The 19671-nt window shown below is 44.7% G+C and overlaps 1 protein-coding gene across 1 annotated transcript in view; it reads left to right on the top strand.

Annotated features, from left to right (window-relative positions):
• The first annotated feature begins 2240 nt into the window (after positions 1–2240).
• The window catches only part of LOC109869640 (bone morphogenetic protein 7-like), a 66359-nt gene continuing 48928 nt past the window's right edge, over positions 2241–19671 (top strand). The window contains 1 exon segment of the mRNA XM_020459912.2: positions 2241–2985. Coding sequence (XP_020315501.2) covers positions 2586–2985 — 400 coding nt within the window. The 5' untranslated portion in view covers positions 2241–2585.

The raw sequence follows: 19671 nt of genomic DNA, 5'->3' as shown, positions 1-19671 counted from the left end.
ATGGTAAAGTTGTCTTACTGAAGGTTGTGATGGTAAAGTTGTCTGACTTAATAATGTGACGGTAAATTTGTCTGACGACATGTTTTGATGGTAAAGTTTTCTGACTGAATAATGTGACGGTAATGTTGTCTGACTGAGTATTGTCATGGTAAAGTTGTATGACTGATTGTTGTGATGGTAAAGTTGTCTGACTGAGTATTGTGATGATACTATTGGCTGATGGGATATGTTGTGATGGTAAAGTTGTCTGACTGAGTGTTGTGATGTTAATGTTGTCTGACTGAGTGTTGTGATGGTAATGTTGTCTGACTGAATGTTGTGATGGTAAAGTTGTCTGACTGAGTGATGTGATGGTAAAGTTGTATGACTGATTGTTGTGATGGTAAAGTTGTCTGACTGAATCTTGTGATGGTAAAGTTGTCTGACTGAATCTTGTGATGGTAAAGTTGTCTGACTGAATCTTGTGATGGTAAAGTTGTCTGACTTAATTTTGTGATGGTATAGTTGTCTAACCTCACACTCAACGTCAACAAAACAAAGGAGATGATCGTGGACTTCAGGAAACAGCAGAGGGAGCACCCCCCTATCCACATCGACGGGACAGTAGTGGAGAGGGTAGAAAGTTTTAAGTTCCTCGGCGTACACATCACGGGCAAACTAAATTGGTCCACCCACACAGACAACGTTGTGAAGAAGGCGCAGCAGCGCCTCTTCAACCTCAGGAGGCTGAAGAAATTTGGCTTGTCACCAAAAACACTCACAAACTTCTACAGATGCACTATCGAGAGCATCCTGTCGGGCTGTATCACCGTCTGGTAAGGCAACTGCTCCGCCCACAACCGTAAGGCTCTCCAGAGGGTAGTGAGGTCTGCACAACGCATCACCGGGGGCAAACTACCTGCCCTCCAGGACACCTACACCACCAGATGTCACAGGAAGGCCATAAAGATCATCAAGGACAACAACCACCCGAGCCACTGCCTGTTCACCCTGCTATCATCCAGAAGTTGAGGTCAGTACAGGTGCATCAAAGCAGGGACCGAGAGACTGAAAAACAGCTTCTATCTCAAGGCCATCAGACTGTTAACCACTTAAACAATGTCACTTTTATATGTTTACATACCCTACATTACTCATCTCATATGTATATACTGTACTCTATACCATCTACTGCATCTTGCCTATGCCATTCTATACCATCACTCATTCATATATTTTTTAATGTACATATTCTTATGCATTCCTTTACACTTATGTGTATAAGGTAGTTGTTGTGAAATTGTTAGGTTAGTTTACTCCTTGGATATTACTGCATTGTGGGAACTAGAAGCACAAGCATTTCGCTACACTCGCATTAACATCTGCTAACCGAGTGTATGTGACAAATCAAATTTGACTGAATGTTTTGATGGTAAAGTTGTCTGACTAAATGTTGTGGTGATAAAGTTGGCTGACTAAATGTTGTGATAGTAAAGTTGGCTGACTAAATGTTGTGATAGTAAAGTTGGCTGACTGAATGTTGTGGTGATAAAGTTGGCTGACTAAATGTTGTGATGATAAAGTTGGCTGACTAAATGTTGTGATGATAAAGTTGGCTGACTAAATGTTGTGATGATAAAGTTGGCTGACTAAATGTTGTGATGATAAAGTTGGCTGACTAAATGTTAGGATAGTAAAGTTGCCCGACAATGTTGTGATGATAAAGTTGGCTGACTAAATGTTTTGATGTTAACGTTGTCTGACTGAATGTTGTGATGGTAAAGTTGTAATAATCTAGTCATCGTTGTTCTTTTTCTAGTAGAGTAGTGCACCTGCAATATGAACACATTGTATGGTATGTTACGATCTCTCCTTCTGTATTAGGCAACACAGAGAACACATTTGCCAACATTGCCCACAGTTTCCCTAGGAGCAAATAATGCCTCCTCCATAAAACAGAGAAATAGTTCAGGCGCCTGTCATAGGTAAACGGTGTGTTAACCGTTTCCATGTAACACATGCAAGAGAACATGATACTGATGACAGGTCTTTTTCAAAGCAATATAGACATAGGTATGGTATGTTGGCCTTTTGTCACATTGTACTTATTTTGGGAGGGTAATCATGCAAGCACGGACACGCACACACACAGGCGCGCGCGCAGACACACACACACACACACACACACACAGTGCTATACTGGGCTACAGCAATCGTAGCGTTCTCTCTCTGCTCCTCCCAGCGCACAAAGCACCTCCTCAAAGTCTGATCGCTGAGCTCGGCTCATCGCACTCGCTGCAACACGTCTTGTCAACCTTGCAGTTTACGCGTGGCCCAGGGAAACAGTGACAGGCTAGTGAAAGAGGTCGTAGTAGCTGGATGTAAAGGCAAAATAATCGAAATTCAAAATTGTACAGATCAGTGGATTTTAAGGCAATCCAATAAGAGTGGACGTTGAAGTGAAATTTATGTTCCAATCGGGAACTCTTCCCTCAACATGAGGGGCCGTCAATGATTCAGGCATTGAACAAACATGTTGCGAAGTTCAATATCCTTATTTTAAGTATTGGGTTAGAGCACTCAGCGCAATTACGCACGGCATCAAAATGGTTTCATTTTTGGATAGACGTTCCCCTGCTTTGTTCCTCGTATGTGGCTACTGCGTCCTGGCGGACACAGTATTTTCTAACTTTACCCTGGACAATGAGGTCCACTCGAGTTTCATCCACCGGCGGCTGAAAAGCCAGGAGCGCAGGGAGATGCAGCGGGAAATCCTTTCGATACTCGGGCTCCCACATCGGCCGCGACCGCATCTCCACGGAAAGCACAACGCGGCCCCAATGTTCATGATGGACCTGTACAATGCCATGTCCACGGAGGGGGAAGAGGACGCGTACTCCTATCCATACAAGCCCGTCTTCACCACCCAGGGGCCGCCGATAGTAACTCTACAGGACAACAACTTGCTAAACGACGCAGACATGGTTATGAGCTTTGTCAATTTAGGTATGTCACCCCTTGCCATTTGTGCGTATTATGATGTGCTCATGGAGTTCCATCTTAATAACCGTCTGAGGTTTTGCACGGCGGATATCTAATTTCAAGAGATCTTTATATCAGATAAGCGCCATGCCTTAAATGTGTATGTAACAATTTGCTCATATCTTATTACATATACACCAATATGTAATAACATGAGTGAAACTGGAGTTATGGCGATTTGCAAATGATTTAACTGTTAACGTTAGTAATATTGATTTCCAGACCAAGTGACATTGTTTACGTTCCCTGTTCCATGTTTAGGCAATATCTAAGGACTTTAAAGTAAGTTACACTGGGTCCTTAAGACTTATCGCCCTCCTGATTATAGGCCTTAAAAGACAACTGGGATTTTCACATAGCAGGAGAATGAAAGTTAGATGTCTTTTCTATTGAACCAACCATGCTTTTTCATCTGCACATGGGGATGTTGGGTCTTTGTCCTGTATAAGCACTTTATAGGACTACAGCACACACACTGCACAAGAAAAGCCATCCAGTGTAGATACAAGTTGTAGAATTGGTAGTCCATCTTTACAGTGTGTTGCAATTGAGTTAATGGTCCAGTTGAGGAATCCCAGAATGTCACATTCCAGTGTCTTGTCTCTGTCTCTGTCAAACAGCTGTCCACTGAGCTAATGTTCAGGTGCTCAACCCTACAGATGATGTAACCTGCAGTCACTCAGTCCACTGTTGTTATCTGGAGTATGAGCAACTGTCAACAACAGAATAGGTTCAAGGTGCATCTTGGTCTCCTCAGGTCTCTTTAGGTTTTGCATTCCCGACAAAATAACATCCCTAACAGTATGTATTCTATCTCCAGAGTTGGGCATGATCTGTTGTATCTCAACACGTGAAAAAGGGTCATGTTTCGGATAGCCTATGCTCTTTCCCTCTTAGAATATACGCTTTCTCTCAGTTGTTGGCTGTGGGTTTTTTGTCCATGTTTCATAATCGCGTTCCTTATCTAATCAGTGAGTCTTAGTGAAATCCCCCTGAGATTCTGCTCCATTACTGATTACCATTACCAGGCTTTACTGCCTGCCCATCATCACAATATTAGCAGGCAACGCCAGGGGATTTATGAAAAGATAAACACACCATCATAATTCAATTTGGCCAACAAATTATGCAATCACAGCAACTGCATTTATGAATGAGGGTCAAGATGAGTATTTGTGATTAATTTGAAGAGGGAAACTACAAAGCAGCATGGGATCTGGCGAGAGCACATATTCAGTGTACTACTTGTGCGGTTATAGGAATGATAAAAGGCTAATTTTAACAAAGAAAACAAGAAGAAATATCATTGCTCGATGGAGCTGGAGTTTGTGATGAATCCTGGAGAGATGAATGGACGAGTGTTGGAGTGTTTTGGCAACGAAGTGGGAGGTGACAGTGCTTCCTCTGCTGCACTATATCATTAAAGAGGGACCTGCTGCATTTTGACACAGATGGATGTGACTGCAGAACCTTGCAAAGTCAAGGGACTCTCTCTTTTCCTAACACTCCCAGACTGAGGCTGCATCTGAAAAGGCACAATATTCCAAATTCCACATAGGGCTCTAGGGCTCTGGTCAAATGTAGTGCACTATGTAGGGAATGGGGTGCCATTTTGAAGGCAACCGAAGACTTCAACGGTGCAAGTAGAGAGCCTGTGAGAGGTAGAGAGAAGAGCAGAAATAGTTCCTGACAGGAGAAATGAGCACTCTGATATTACTATGGGCCTTATTTTCTTAGTCTGTGATCCATAAACCTGACATTCAATCATCACAAAGATATTTCACATCAACAAGAGAGCATATTTTGATTTGGGGCAAACAAAATAAACAATATTATAACTGAACCCATCTTGTGTAATCAAGACCCTTTCTCGCCTAAAGATTTCTATGCTTGTTCTGTGAGTTGCGGCTTGTGAACAAAGCCCTAATACAAAATAATGTTGTAGTTTTTGTCCAGGTTCACTTCCACTCAGCTCACAGTGACTTTTATTGGTTGAGGCCTGGTAATATGGTTACTGAGCAGCACAGAAGCCTTTTCGTCATCTCTGCAGGGACGGTTAGATTCCCCTGATGCCCTATTGGGCTCCTCTTACCATATATCAAATGGTCTGTGTCACTCATTTGGATAAAGTGAATGTGTGTCTTTTTGATGTCATCATGGGTCTCGTCTGTGAATGGGCCTCTTTGTCAGTGCTCTTCTTCCTGAGTCTCATGTGATGCCATCAGATATGAGCCAGGCTTGATCCAAGCCTCAGATCGAAATGCTGATTCATACGCCTTTATATGAGAACGTGAGAGTGTGTGTGTGTGAGAGAGAGAGAGAGAGAGAGAGAGAGAGAGAGAGAGAGAGAGAGAGAGAGAGAGAGAGAGAGAGAAAGAGGGAGAGAGAGAGAGAGAGAGAGAGAGAGAGAGAGAGAGAGTTAGAGAACAGAGAGAGTTGTAATCATAGACACTGATGGCTTCTTATTTTCTATTCATTCATTGTGGTTTTTCCTTAACTCAAGACCTATGCAGAGGGAAATGAGAGAGCAACATGCTTTTTCATTGAATCACTACAATTAGAACCCTCAGAAGTCAGGCTCCATAAATGCCGTCATGTCCAAGGGGCCTCTGTTAGACTAACTTCCAACTGCCTTGGAGGTGGTTGGGAAGCTTCTCCTAAAAGTATCTGGGTGGCATTGTATCTTTTAAATATTAAGACAACAGGAGTTTATCTGATTTCAATGATAGTCCCCTAAAAGTGCCAGTGAGGGAGAGGGAAGAAGAGCAAAGAAAAGGGAAAGAGAAAAAGGGGCGGTATTGAAGAGGTTTGGTGGTTCCGCATGACCCTGATTCTTGACAGACGTCTCGTAGAGAGAGTGTGTTAGCAAGCATAGGGGAATAACTAGAGATTTAGACATTGCTCTGTGCGTGTGTCCTGGCTACTCAAGACAAGGCCTACTCCCTGTTTAAATACAGCGTTGCAGATCATTTGAAAAGGACCATTCAAAAAAGTGATTATAAGGCATGGAACTGATGTTGTATTATTGCTAAGTGCTGCTGATGGTTATTTACAGTTGTGCACAGGTCTGCTGATTTTTTATTAAGTCATTGAATGGCTGTATGACCTTACATGATAAAGCATGATATGATATGCAACTGATAAATTATCTGTTAGTATACAGTATATCTGAGCTGTTCTCAGGCCTGCCTATAGCTAATTGTTTTGTCAGTGTGTATGTGAGCTGTTCTCAGGCCTGCCTATAGCTGCTGATTTGACAGTGAGCATCTGAGCTTTTCTCAGGTCTGCTGATAGTTGATGTTTTGTCCGTGTGAATCTGAGCTGTTCTCAAGCTTGCTGATAGTTGATCTGTTGTCAGTGTGTATCTGAGCTGTTCTCAGGTCTGCTGATAGCTGATCTGCTGTCAGTGTGAATCTGAGCTGTTCTCATGCCTGTTGATGGCTGATCTGTTGTCAGTGTGTATCTGAGCTGTTCTCAGGCCTTCTGATAGCTGATCTGTTATCAGTGTGTATCTGAGCTGCTCGGAGGCTGTTGGTTTCCAGGGCAGGCCCAGGGTGGGTGTGTTGCTTTGGGAAAGACCCCAGGGCCAGAGACGTCCTCTCCTCTCCTCTCCTCTCCTCTCCTCTCCTCTCCTCTCCTCTCCTCTCCTCTCCTCTCCTCTCCTCTCCTCTCCTCTCCTCTCCTCTCCTCTCCTCTCCTCTCCTCTCCTCTCCTCTCCTCTCCTCTCCTCTCCTCTCCTCTCCTCTCCTCTCCTCCGTCTGAGTCACCTCAGTTAAAAGGCCCGCTGTGTAAATGGCTTACGGTGTACATGCATAATGTACACATCTACACGCAAACATGGGTCGCCTTGGCCCAGGGTGTGTGCTGCTCAACGTCCAACTCTGACACGCTAACTCATGCTAACTAATTTCACTATGTGAAATGGTATGTTTTTTTCTGTAGCATTAGCTTGGGATATGAACCTATTACACAGCATATAGGAGTTATATTGACGAGACAGTCTATAGGAGTTAAACTGTATGCGGCAATGTTCTCCTCTTTTTCTCTCTCTTTCTTTCTCTCTCTTTCTCTCTCTTTCGCTGTCTTTCTCTATATTTCTCTGTCTTTCTCTCTTTTTCTCTATATTTCTCTCTCTTTCTCTGTCTTTCTCTGTCTTTCTCTCTTTCTCTGTCTTTCTCTGTTTTTATCTCTCTTTCTCTGTCTTTCTCTCTTTCTCTGTCTTTCTCTGTCTTTCTCTCTTTCTCTGTCTTTCTCTCTATTTCTCTGTCTTTCTCTGTCTTCTCTCTCTTTCTCTCTCTTTCTCTCTCTTTCTTTCTCTCTCTTTCTCTGTCTTTCTCTCTTTCTCTCTTTCTCTGTCTTTCTCTCTATTTCTCTGTCTTTCTCTGTCTTTCTCTCTCTTTCTCTCTCTTTCTCTCTCTTTCTCTCTCTTTCTCTCTCTTTCTTTCTCTCTCTTTCTCTCTCTTTCGCTGTCTTTCTCTATATTTCTGTCTTTCTCTCTTTTTCTCTGTCTTTCTCTCTCTTTCTCTCTTTCTCTGTCTTTCTCTGTCTTTCTCTCTTTCTCTGTCTTTCTCTCTCTTTCTCTGTCTTTCTCTCTTTTTCTCTGTCTTTCTCTCTCTTTCTCTGTCTTTCTCTGTCTTTCTCTGTCTTTCTCTCTATTTCTCTGTCTTTCTCTGTCTTTCTCTCTCTTTCTCTCTCTTTCTCTCTCTTTCTCTCTCTTTCTCTCTCTTTCTCTCTCTTTCTTGTTCTCCCAATGTGTAGTCCTCTCAGCTGGAATGATTGATGTTTTGCCCAAGCACACATTCCGTTTCACACACACACACACACACACACACACACACACACACACACACACACACACACACACACACACACACACACACACACACACACACACACACACACACACACACACACACACACACACACTTCCCTTTAGGCAATTATTTGATATGGTCCCAGCAGTCCCCAGTGCATTAGCCCTCAGCCACAGTGAATTAAGTAATTTCCCCTTCAACAAACCACAGCTTCCAGAGCTCTCGGCTGGGCTGGCATGGCAAAGGGAAATCAAGCACTTACACACACACACACACACACACACACACACACACACACACACACACACACACACACACACACACACACACACACACACACACACACACACACACACACACACACACACACACACACACACACACACACACACACACACACACACATACTAGTGCATGCTCACACACACTTCAGACACACACGCACACAAACCACACACGGATGCCCACTCAGTCTCACACACCACAGGGCAGCAGGGTGACTTCCATGTCTACTATGTGCATCTCACAGGTCAGTGAATAGTGGCATCATTGGCGTGGGGTATTTTATGGTCTGTTTTCCAGCTCTGGTTTTAATGTCTTACAGTAATGTGTTATCAGGTGTGTTTAGTCATGGCTTCCTGCTGGAGTCATGCAATCATGCATGGATTACCCTAGCCTGAGGCGGTGAGAAAGTGTGTGTGCGTGTGTGTCTGTCTGCGTGCATGCCTGCATCGAGTATGCGTGTGTGTTTGTATGTGCTTACAAATACGCGTGTATCCATGTGTGTGTTTAAAGAAAAATGAAACAGTGCTTGTTCGCTCTCTGGCATTCCAGTAACCAGAGCCATGCTGATAGGTCCCCAGAGCCATGCTGATAGGTCCCCAGAGCCATGCTGATAGGTCCCCAGAGCCATGCTGATAGATCCCCAGAGCCATGCTGATAGGTCCCCAGAGCCATGCTGATAGGTCCCCAGAGCCATGCTGATAGGTCCCCAGAGCCATGCTGATAGGTCCCCAGAGCCATGCTGATAGGTCCCCAGAGCCATGCTGATAGGTCCCAGAGCCATGCTGATAGATCCCCAGAGTCATGCTGATAGGTCCCCAGAGCCATGCTGATAGGTCCCCAGAGCCATGCTGATAGATCCCCAGAGCCATGCTGATAGGTCCCCAGAGCCATGCTGATAGGTCCCCAGAGCCATGCTGATAGGTCCCCAGAGCCATGCTGATAGGTCCCCAGAGCCATGCTGATAGGTCCCCAGAGCCATGCTGATAGGTCCCCAGAGCCATGCTGATAGGTCCCCAGAGCCATGCTGATAGGTCCCCAGAGCCATGCTGATAGGTCCCTGGGTGTCTAATAGTCCTGCTGGAAGTCAGCTGCACTGACTACACACTCAGAGGAGGGCCATCGTAAAATAAAGCATTGAGTTTTGCTCCAATGCGAACACACTTACATATGAGCAAAATTCAGATTATTTAAAAAAGGTGTTCAGCTGCAGTGCGTTTTAATTGTCCAAATGCTCTGCTGCTATTAATCCGCACCAGATGTGTGAAACTCATGATGATGTGAGTTCTTTTGTCTCCTTGCTCTCTGCTGGCTCTAACGTCAGCCTAGCAACAATAGACCTGGGGCCAATATGTACATAAAACATTCAATATTTACTTGCAGTATAAGTATACATTTTGTACTGTTTAAAGATGCATTTGAAATACATCCTTTCCTAACCCATAACATAAGAAATCTAGAGCATGTTTGAAACATTTAGATCAAAGTCTGAAGGTCTATAACATATTATTTTATTGAGAGAAAATGATTTGTTTGATTCAGATAGATTCATATTTGTCCTGTCTGTGGATGTGTGTCTTGATGAGAGAAGGATTCCATCTGTTACCATGGTGACACCACAGGGCACCACCTGCCCCCCTGCCACCACCCTCACCACCCCCTGGGAGGTGGCACAGAGTTGGCAGCCCGTTTAGGTTGAATGGTGTGTGTTGAATTGGCATGTTTGAATTTATTAGTGGGATTTGCATTGAGACAGCATTGTGTCACTCCACTGCTGTACACACACACACACACACACACACACACACACATGCATGCACACACACACACACACACACACTCGCGTGCACTATCACACACACTCATGCCTGCATGCTTGGTAACGCTCGCTGTCACGCCACAGTTATGTTGGATTTACAGTTATGTTGGAGTCATACATCTAAATCATAGCATTAACTTACTGGTGTTGATGTATGTAACATGGTGCTGTAAGGAATATGTAACATGGTGCTGTAAGGAATATGGAACATGGTGCTGTAAGGAATATGTAACATGGTGCTGTAAGGAATATGTAACATGGTGCTGTAAGGAATATGGAACATGGTGCTGTAAGGAATATGGAACATGGTGCTGTAAGGAATATAGAACATGGTGCTGTAAGGAATATGGAACATGGTGCTGTAAGGAATATGGAACATGGTGCTGTAAGGAATATGGAACATGGTGCTGTAAGGAATATGGAACATGGTGCTGTAAGGAATATGGAACATGGTGCTGTAAGGAATATGGAACATGGTATATGCTAGGTAGATGTGGCAGTAGGGAAATAGTAGGTTTGTAGGTGGGGATGGGTATATGGTGCGGGTACTGAAGTGATGATGTTGGAATAGGGTTGAAATGGTACGTACTGTAGGCAGGCACACACACACACACACACACACACACACACACAATTTCTTGCGCCTTCTCTCCCTGGCCCTCCTTGCAGGCCTGTGCTCAGTGGGCTGCCCTTGGGACTGAGGTTAATACAGATGTTTCTCTACGTCTGCAGGCCAAAGCAGATGTGCACAGAAACTCTATCTCCTCGCAATTCAACAGACCCCTTTCCCACATCCCTCTGTCACCCAGCCCTGTCCCTCTCATATCAACCACAGCCATGTCTGACCCCACCTTGCACCACCCTATACCAAAACACACAAACGCATGTACACACATGCACGCACACACACATTTAAACCTACCAAAATACACTGACCTCCTCCTAACTTTCATAGCTTACACCAACAGTGTTCCCTAGTGTCCTCTCTCCAACCTCCAACTCTGCCCCTTAACCCCAGGGAATCAAACCTTCCCACTCGCCAGACACAAAACATGTCAACACTTTCTCTCACACACTCACACACACACACACACACACACACACACACACACACACACACACACACACACACACACACACACACACACACACACACACACACACACACACACACACACACACACACACACACACACACACACACACACACACACCAGCCCCAGAAGCCATCCATCTCTTACTTTTATAAGCTCTCTGGGGTCTGAGATAGTTCTCTCTGTCTGCCAGGTTAGGAACAGTAGATTGGAGCTGAAGCCTGTTGGATGGTCTTTCTGTTGAGGTCCAATCAGCTCTGTTCTCCTACTGGCCTGGTGATGACACTGGGAGGTGTTATTCTTCCTCCCTCCCCATTGATTTATGTGGTCACTACTTGGTGGACACACACACACACATACAGAGTGTTTACAATTCATTATGGAGCTGATTTGTGTCAGAGATTGCATATTTTAGGTCCTCCGTGGACAGGAGAGAACTAACTGGGATATAATAATGTGATAGTTGGTTCAGGTAGCTACTGTTGCCTTCAGGTAATGACTGTTTCTGCTGTCCTCTTTTCCACTTTTGTCAATGCTTCATGCAAAGTTCAAGCAGTTAACATACCACAGAGAAGCAAAACAATGCCCCCTCCCCCAGTTTCTGCTAGGCTACCACATAACACATGGATTATTTATCAAGGTCAAAGCCTTGCATTCCCTTTCTATTTAACTCCTGGAACTGTATGTTCACCTGTAGATCTCCAAACACACTGACATCTGGATATGCACAGCATCTCCTCACTCTTGGACCGTCCCAGACACTTGCTGTGAGTTGTGATGAAACAGCCTGCGGGTGGGACTTGACAATGTGGCAAGTTGTCAAAGACCCAGATGTGCAGAGTAGCGGGTGTTCTCGCTCGGCTGAAATGACGGACGGGGCGCGTTCAAGGCCAGGAATGTTTCAGCCAACAACACTACGCTTTCTAAATCATATCTCTCTCTCTCTCTCTCTCTCTCTCTCTCTCTCTCTCTCTCTCTCTCTCTCTCTCTCTCTCTCTCTCTCTCTCTCTGAGGCTGAGCATGGTAATTTTCACTGTAGGAGTATGCTGCTGACATAATTGACCCCTGAGGTTGCTCATAAACACATCAGAATGGGGTTAGAGAGAGAGAGAAGGGGGGGCAGAAGATAAAGAATGAAAATTATAGGATTGTGATAATAGAGTACAACAGTATGAGTCATAATACCCATAAAACCTAGCGGTCAAACAGGGAAATGATTCCAATCATTTTTCCACCCTTCATTTTTACCTTAGGGGATTTTAGAAACACTTCCAATAAGGGCTGTGTTTTGTGAAGGCTTACCCTGGCGTGAAATTTTGATAACTGTGTAAATCTCTCTCGGACAAGGTGACTTTTATCAGTATATTCTCCTGTATTTACCCCCACTAAAAATTAAATGCAAATTTTCTGCTAATGTGGCTATCATAAAGAACTATTTTTTATTAATTTTTTATTTCATCTTTATTTAACCAGGTAGGCTAGTTGAGAACAAGTTCTCATTTACAACTGCGACCTGGCCAAGATAAAGCATAGCAGTGTGAACAGACAGCAACACAGAGTTACATATGGAGTAAACAATTAACAAGTCAATAACACAGTAGAAAACATTTATAAAAGAGTCTATATACATTGTGTGCAAAAGGCATGAGGAGGTAGGCGAATAATTACAAATTAGCAGATTAACACTGGAGTGATAAATGATCAGATGGTCATGTGCAGGTAGAGATACTGGTGTGCAAAAGAGCAGAAAAGTAAATAAATAAAAACAGTATGGGGATGAGGTAGGTAAATTGGGTGTGCTATTTACCGATGGACTATGTACAGCTACAGCGATCGGTTAGCTGCTCAGATAGCAGATGTTTGAAGTTGGTGAGGGAGATAAAAGTCTCCACTTGGTGGACCCAACAATAAATCTCATGATGATCTGGATGAGACTGCCGAATCGAGGCAAAGGTAAGAATCTCTGGATTAACTATCTAATGTTAGCTTAATGTAGTAGTTAATAAATTGGCAACGTTTCTTTAAATGGACAATTCTGTGAACTGTTTTGTGCAAGTTTTAAATTGACACAATACCTGTTAGCAAAGGTGTCAGCTAGAGATGACGTGCAGGATTTTGTAGTTTTGCGTGATGTTTACTTTGATTAGCATTTTCGAATCTGAGAGTAAATAGAGGCAAAAATATTGATAAAAGTCACCTTGTCCGAGAGAGATTTACATGGTTATCAAAACGTCACCCCATGGTAATCCTACACCAAACACGGCCCTTATTTGAGGTGTATTTAAAATCCCCAATGGGGAAAATGAATGGTGGAAAAACGATTGGAGCCATTTCCCTGTTTGATTGCTAGGTTTTATGGCTATTATGACACCTCCACTGTGGTGCTGTATAGGCATGTATACCAGTGGAGACTGCTGAGGGGAGGACTCCTCATAATAACGTCTGGAATGGAGCTAATGGAATGGCATGAAATACCTGGAAACCATGTGTTTGATGTATTTGATACCATTCCACCTATTCTTCTCCAACCATTGACACAAGCCCGTCCTCCCCAATTAAAGTGGCACTAACCTCCTGTGATGTATACACCCTTCACATCAGCTACTCTTGCATTGGATAACTGTTCCTTACAATGGGCACCTCAAGTGATCTGCCTTAATATCCCCCAAGCAGAGTGAGTTTCAGTGAATCGAAGTCAGAGAGAGCCCAGTGCCCTTGTCTTCTGCGGAGGGCAGCATTGAGTGGAGTTTACCCCAGAGCGAGAGTACAGATGTGGGCCAGAGCAAATCCAAGTCTGTGTGGGTGGACCATTTCAGTTTGTACATGATGTGTACACCGAGGAACTTAAAACGTTCCACATTCTCCACTGCTGTCCCGTTGGTGTGGATAGGGGAGTGCTCCCTCTGCTGTTTCCTGAAGCCCACTATCATCTCCTTTGTTTTGTTTTGTTGACGTTGAGTGAGAGGTTGTGTCCTGACACCTCACCTCCTCCTTGTAGGCTGTCTCATCATTGTTGGTAATCAAGCCTACTACTGTTGTATAGTCCGCAAACTTGATGATTGAGTTGGAGGCGTGCATGGCTACGCAGTCATTGGTGAACAGGGAGTACAGGAGGGGGCTGAGCACGCACCCTTGTGGGGCCCCAGTGTTGAGGATCAGCGAAGTGGAGATGTTGTTTCCTACCTTCACCCCCGGGGGACGGCCCGTCAGGAAGTCCAGGATCCAATTGCACAGGGCGGGGTTCAGACCCAGGGCCCCAAGCTTAACGATGAGTTTGGAGGGCACTATGGTGTTGAATGCTGAGCTATAGTCAATAAACAGCATTCTTTCATACTGTAGGTATTGCTCTTGTCCAGATGGGATACGGCAGTGTGCAGTGTGATGGCGATTGCATCGTCTGTGGACCTATTGAGGTGGTAAGCAAATTGAAGTGGGTCTAGGTTGACAGGTACGGTGGATGTGATATGATCCTTGACAAGCCTCTCAAAGCACTTCATGATGACAGAAGTGAGTGTTACGGGCGATAGTCATTTAGTTCAGTTACCTTTGCCTTCTTGGGTACAGGAACAATGATGGCCATCTTGAAGCATGTGGGGACAGCAGACTGGCATAGGGAGAGATTGAATATGTCCGTAAACACACCAGCCAGCTGGTCTACGCATGTTCTGAGGACGCGGTTAGGGATACCGCCTGGGCCGGCAGCCTTGCGAGGGTTAACACATTTAAATGTCTTGCTCACGTCGGCCACTGAGAAGGTGAGTCCACAGTCCTTGGTAGTGGGCCGTGTCGGTGGCATTTAATTATTCTCAAAGCGGGTAAAGAAGGTGTTTAGTTTGTTTAGAAGCAAGACGTCGGTGTCCGTGACGTGGCTGGTTTTCCTTTTGTAGTCCGTGATTGTCTTTAGACCCTGCCACATACGTCTTGTGTCTGAGCCGTTTGAATTGCGACTCCACTTTGTCTCTGTACTGGCATTTCGCTTGTTTGATTGCCTTGCGGAGGGAATAACTACACTGTTTGTATTCAGACATATTCCCAGTCACCTTTCCATGGTTAAATGTGCTGGTTCGCGCTTTCAGTTTTGTGCGAATGCCGCCATCTATCCACGGTTTCTGATTAGGGTATGTTTTAATAGTCACAGAAGGTACAACATCTCCTATCTCCTTATAAACTCACTCACTGAATCAGCGTATACGTCAATATTATTCTCTTAGTCTACCTGGAACATGTCCCAGTCCGTGTGATCAAAACAATTTTGAAGCGTGGATTCCGATTAGTCAGGCCAGCGTTGAACAGTCCATAGCACAGGTACATCCAGTTTGAGTTTCTGCCTATAGGAAGGGAGGAGCAAAATGGAGTAGTGGTCTGATTGGCCGAAAGGAGTGCAGGGGAGGGCCTTGTTTGCATCGCGGAAGTTAGAGTAGCAATGATCCAGTGTTAACCAGCACGAGTGCTACAGTCAATATGCTGATAGAATTTAGGTAGTCTTGTTCTAAAATTGCTTTGTTAAAATCTCTAGCAACAATAAATGTAGCCTCAGAATATATGGTTTCCAGTTTGCATAAAGTCCAGAGAAGATCCTTGAGGGCCGTCATGGTATCGGCTCGAGGGGGATATACACGGCTGTGACAATAACCAAGGACATTTCGGTCGGCATTTGATTGATAGGAATTCTAGGGACAGGTATACAAAAGGACTTGAGTTCCTGTTGTTGTTACAATTACACCATGAGTCGTTAATCATGAACATACACCCCCGCCCCTCTTCTTACCAGAAAGATGTTTGTTTCTGTCGGCGCGATGCGTGGAGAAACCCGTTGGCTGCACCGCTTCGGATAGCGTCTCTCCGGTTAGCCATGTTTCCGTGAAGCAAAGAACGTTACAGTCTCTGATGTCCCTCTGGAATGCTACCCTTGCTCGGATTTCATCAACCTTGTTGTCCAGAGACTGGACATTGGCAAGAAGAATGCTAGGGAGTGGTGCACGGTGTGCCCTGTCTCCGAGTCTGACCAGAAGGACCGCCTCGTTTCCCTCTCTTTCGGAGTCGTTTTTGGGGTCGCTGCATGGAATGGACTCCGTTGTCCTGTTTGTAAGGCAGAACACAGGATCCGCGTTGCGAAAACATATTCCTTGGTCGTACTGATGGCGAGTTGACGCTGATCTTATATTCAGTAGTTCTTCTCGACTGTATGTAAGAAACCTAAGATGACCTGGGGTACTAATGTAAGAAATAATACGTAAAAAACCTAAAAACTGCACAGATCTAGGAACGCGAAGCGAGGCGGCCATCTGTCGGCGCCGGAACGTTTCCGTGAAACAGAGTATGTTACAATCCCTGATGTTTCTCTGGAAAGCAGCCCTTGTCCTAATTTCGTCTACGTTGTTATCTAGAGACTGGACATTAGCGAGTAATATACTCGGAAGTGGTGGGTGATGTGCGCGCCTCCGAAGTCTGACCAGAAGACCACTCCGTCTACCTCTTCTCCGGTGGCGTTGTTTTGGGATCAGTCTCTGGAATCAGTTCAAATTTTCTGGGTGGTTCGGACAAAGGATCCGCTCAGTAAAGTTGTATTCCTAGTCGTAGTGCTGGTAAGTTGACTTCACTCTGATAACCAATAGTTCTTCCCGGCTGTACGTAATAACATTGAAGATTTTCTGGGCTAACAATGTAGGAAAATAATACATAAAATAAACAAAATACTGCAAAACTTCCTAAGGCAACCCTCTCTGTCGGCGAGGCAACCATCTCTGTCGGCGCCATCTTGTGATTGTGCCCAAATTTCCAGAAATGTGTCTATACGTAGTATTAAACTGTGTCTATTATCTGTACACTGTGTCTGTATTGTGACAAGATTTCCTGGAAACTTCCTTTGTGCAAATGATTTAAGACACATATTGATGTAATCAGTCAACGTTGCCAACTGTCAGTGATTTAGAGGACTGGAATAATGATGATTTAAATGGTTTCCCTGTCCAGATCTGTCTACACTTGTAAGTTATCCAGACAATGAATGTCTGACTACCTCCAGATGTGGGCAGATGATCTGATCACAATCAAATCACAATGTGTCTTTTGATTGTCTACGCGTGTCTAAAAGTGTGGGCACAATTAGAATGTTGGACAGATCAGGACAAAGGATGCAAGTTAATGGCAGGTATAAACAAGGCGTAACAGCTTCTCCAACAGGCACAAACAGCCAAATCAAGCATGTAAAAACCAAGTAACAACAGTAAGCAACTGATTTTATAAGTGCCGAAATATAATGTATAGTGTGAATATGAATTTGATGTCTGTTTTGTGTTTATTTGGGAAGGCGGCAGCTGTTGGCCTTACGTTGGACCATTTCCCTCTCTCAACTATTTCATTATTTGGAAAGGGAATGGTTATAATTCAACTAACAAACAACAAGCTCTTTAAATGAGGGTGCCGCACTGGTTTTGGGGGGAAATTTGTCTGTGTCTGTGTGTGTGTGTGTGTGTCTATGTGTAAGTGTGTGTGTGTGTGTGCATGTGTGCATGTGTGCATGTGTATATGTGTGTGTGTGTGTGTGTGTGTGTGTGTGTGTGTGTGTGTGTGTGTGCGCGCGCTGTGCGCGTGTGCTTGTAAAATCTCCTGAGCTCTATAATAAGAGGCGTTTTGGCTGGTTAAGAAGGGTGTGGTGGCTGCGGCCCTCTAAATTAAACATTAAAAGGGGGGGAAGAGGAGTGGTGATACCAAGAGGAAGTATAGCTGGTTACAGTGTACACTCCTTTATCCAACTCCCTCAACATGTGTTGAGACACACCACAGAACAACCCACTGGAAGACAGCTTCAAGTACAGGTTGTCTAGAAATAGAACTCCAATATGTGGAATTCTGATGTATTGTCACCTTACGGTAGATGTGTTAAACATCTCTTGTTGATGTTAATATTTTGTCTGGGAGATGAGCCCAGGTAGTTGGAGTGTTAGCTCTCTATCTACCCTCTGAAAGTCATTCCAGGGAGCCCCATGCCTGCAGTGGGTCTGTGGTGGTACTGTAAATCTCTGTTCAGGGGGAAGTGCACCTCCATAACAGGTGGTGGAACGTGAGGGGAAACCCAGCCTCTCATGTTTATGGGACGCAGAGTGATTCCACCACGGCTCTCCTCCTCTCTGTGTGTTACAAATAAAATTCAATCTTTTTTTATCAAATCAAATGTATTTATATAGCCCTTCTTACATCAGCTTATATATTCAAAGTGCTGTACAGAAACCCAGCCTAAAACTCCCAAACAGCAAGCAATGCAGGTGTAGAAGCACGTGGCTAGAAAAACTCACTAGGAAGGCCAAAACCTAGGAAGAAACCTAGAGAGGAACCAGGGGTATGAGGGGTTGCCAGTCCTCTTTCTGGCTGTGCCGGGTGGAGATTATAACAGAACATGGCCAAGATGTTCAAATGTTCATAAATGACCAGCATGGTACATAATAATAAGTCACAGTAGTTGTCGAGGGTGAAGTCAAACCGTCCAGCACCTCAGGAGCAAATGGTCAGTTTGCGTTTTCATAGCCGAGTCATCAAGAGTTTCTCCTACAGCATGTCTGGGGACAGGTAGCACGTCCGGTGAACAGGTCCAGGATTCCATAGCAGCAGGCAGAACAGTTGAAACTGGATCAGCAGCACAGCCAGGTGGACAGCAAGGAGTCATCATGCCAGGTAGTCCTGAGGCATGGTCCTAGGGCTCAGGTCCTCCGAGAGAGAGAGAGAAAAAAAGAAAGAAAGAAAGAAAGAAAGAAAGAAGAATTAGGAGAGCATACTTAAATTCACACAGGATACCGGATAAGACAGGAGAAATACTCCAGATATAACAGACTGACCCTAGCCCCCCGACACATAAACTACTGCAGCATAAATCCTGGAGGCTGAGACATGAGGGGTCAGGAGACACTGTGGCCCCAATCCGATGATACAGGCAGGATATAACCCCACCAACTTTGCCAAAGCACAGCCCCCATACCACTAGGGGGGATATCTTCAACCACCAACTTACCATCCTGAGACGAAGCCGAGTATAGCCCACAACGATCTCCGCCACGGCACATACCCAAGGGCGGCGCACCAACCCAGACAGGAAGACCACGTCAGTGACTAAACCCACTCAAGTGACGCACCCCTCCTAGGGACGGCATGGAAGAGCACCAGTAAGCCAGTGACTCAGCCCCTGTAATAGGGTTAGAGGCAGAGAATCCCAGTGGAGAGAGGGGAACCGGCCAGGCAGAGAAAGCAAGGGTGGTTTGTTGCTCCAGAGCCTTTCCGTTCACCTTCACACTCCTGGGCCAGACTACACTCAATCATATGACCCATATGAAGAGATGAGTCTTCAGTAAAGACTTAAAGGTTGAGACCAAGTCTGCGTCTCTCACATGGGTAGGCAGACCATTCCATAAAAATTTGCTCTATAGGAGAAAGCCCTGCCTCCAGCTGTTTGCTTAGAAATTCTAGGGACAATTAGGAGGCCTGCGTCTTGTGACCGTAGCATATGTGTAGGTATGTACGGCAGGACCAAATCGGAAAGATAGGTAGGAGCAAGCCCATGTAATGCTTTGTAGGTTAGAAGTAAAACCTTGAAATCAGCCCTTGCCTTAACATGAAGCCAGTGTAGGGAGGCTAGCACTGGAGTAATATG

This window comes from Oncorhynchus kisutch, linkage group LG24, assembly GCF_002021735.2.
Source record: "Oncorhynchus kisutch isolate 150728-3 linkage group LG24, Okis_V2, whole genome shotgun sequence".
Lineage (NCBI taxonomy): Eukaryota > Metazoa > Chordata > Actinopteri > Salmoniformes > Salmonidae > Oncorhynchus > Oncorhynchus kisutch.
This window is presented reverse-complemented; position numbering and strand designations above follow the sequence as displayed.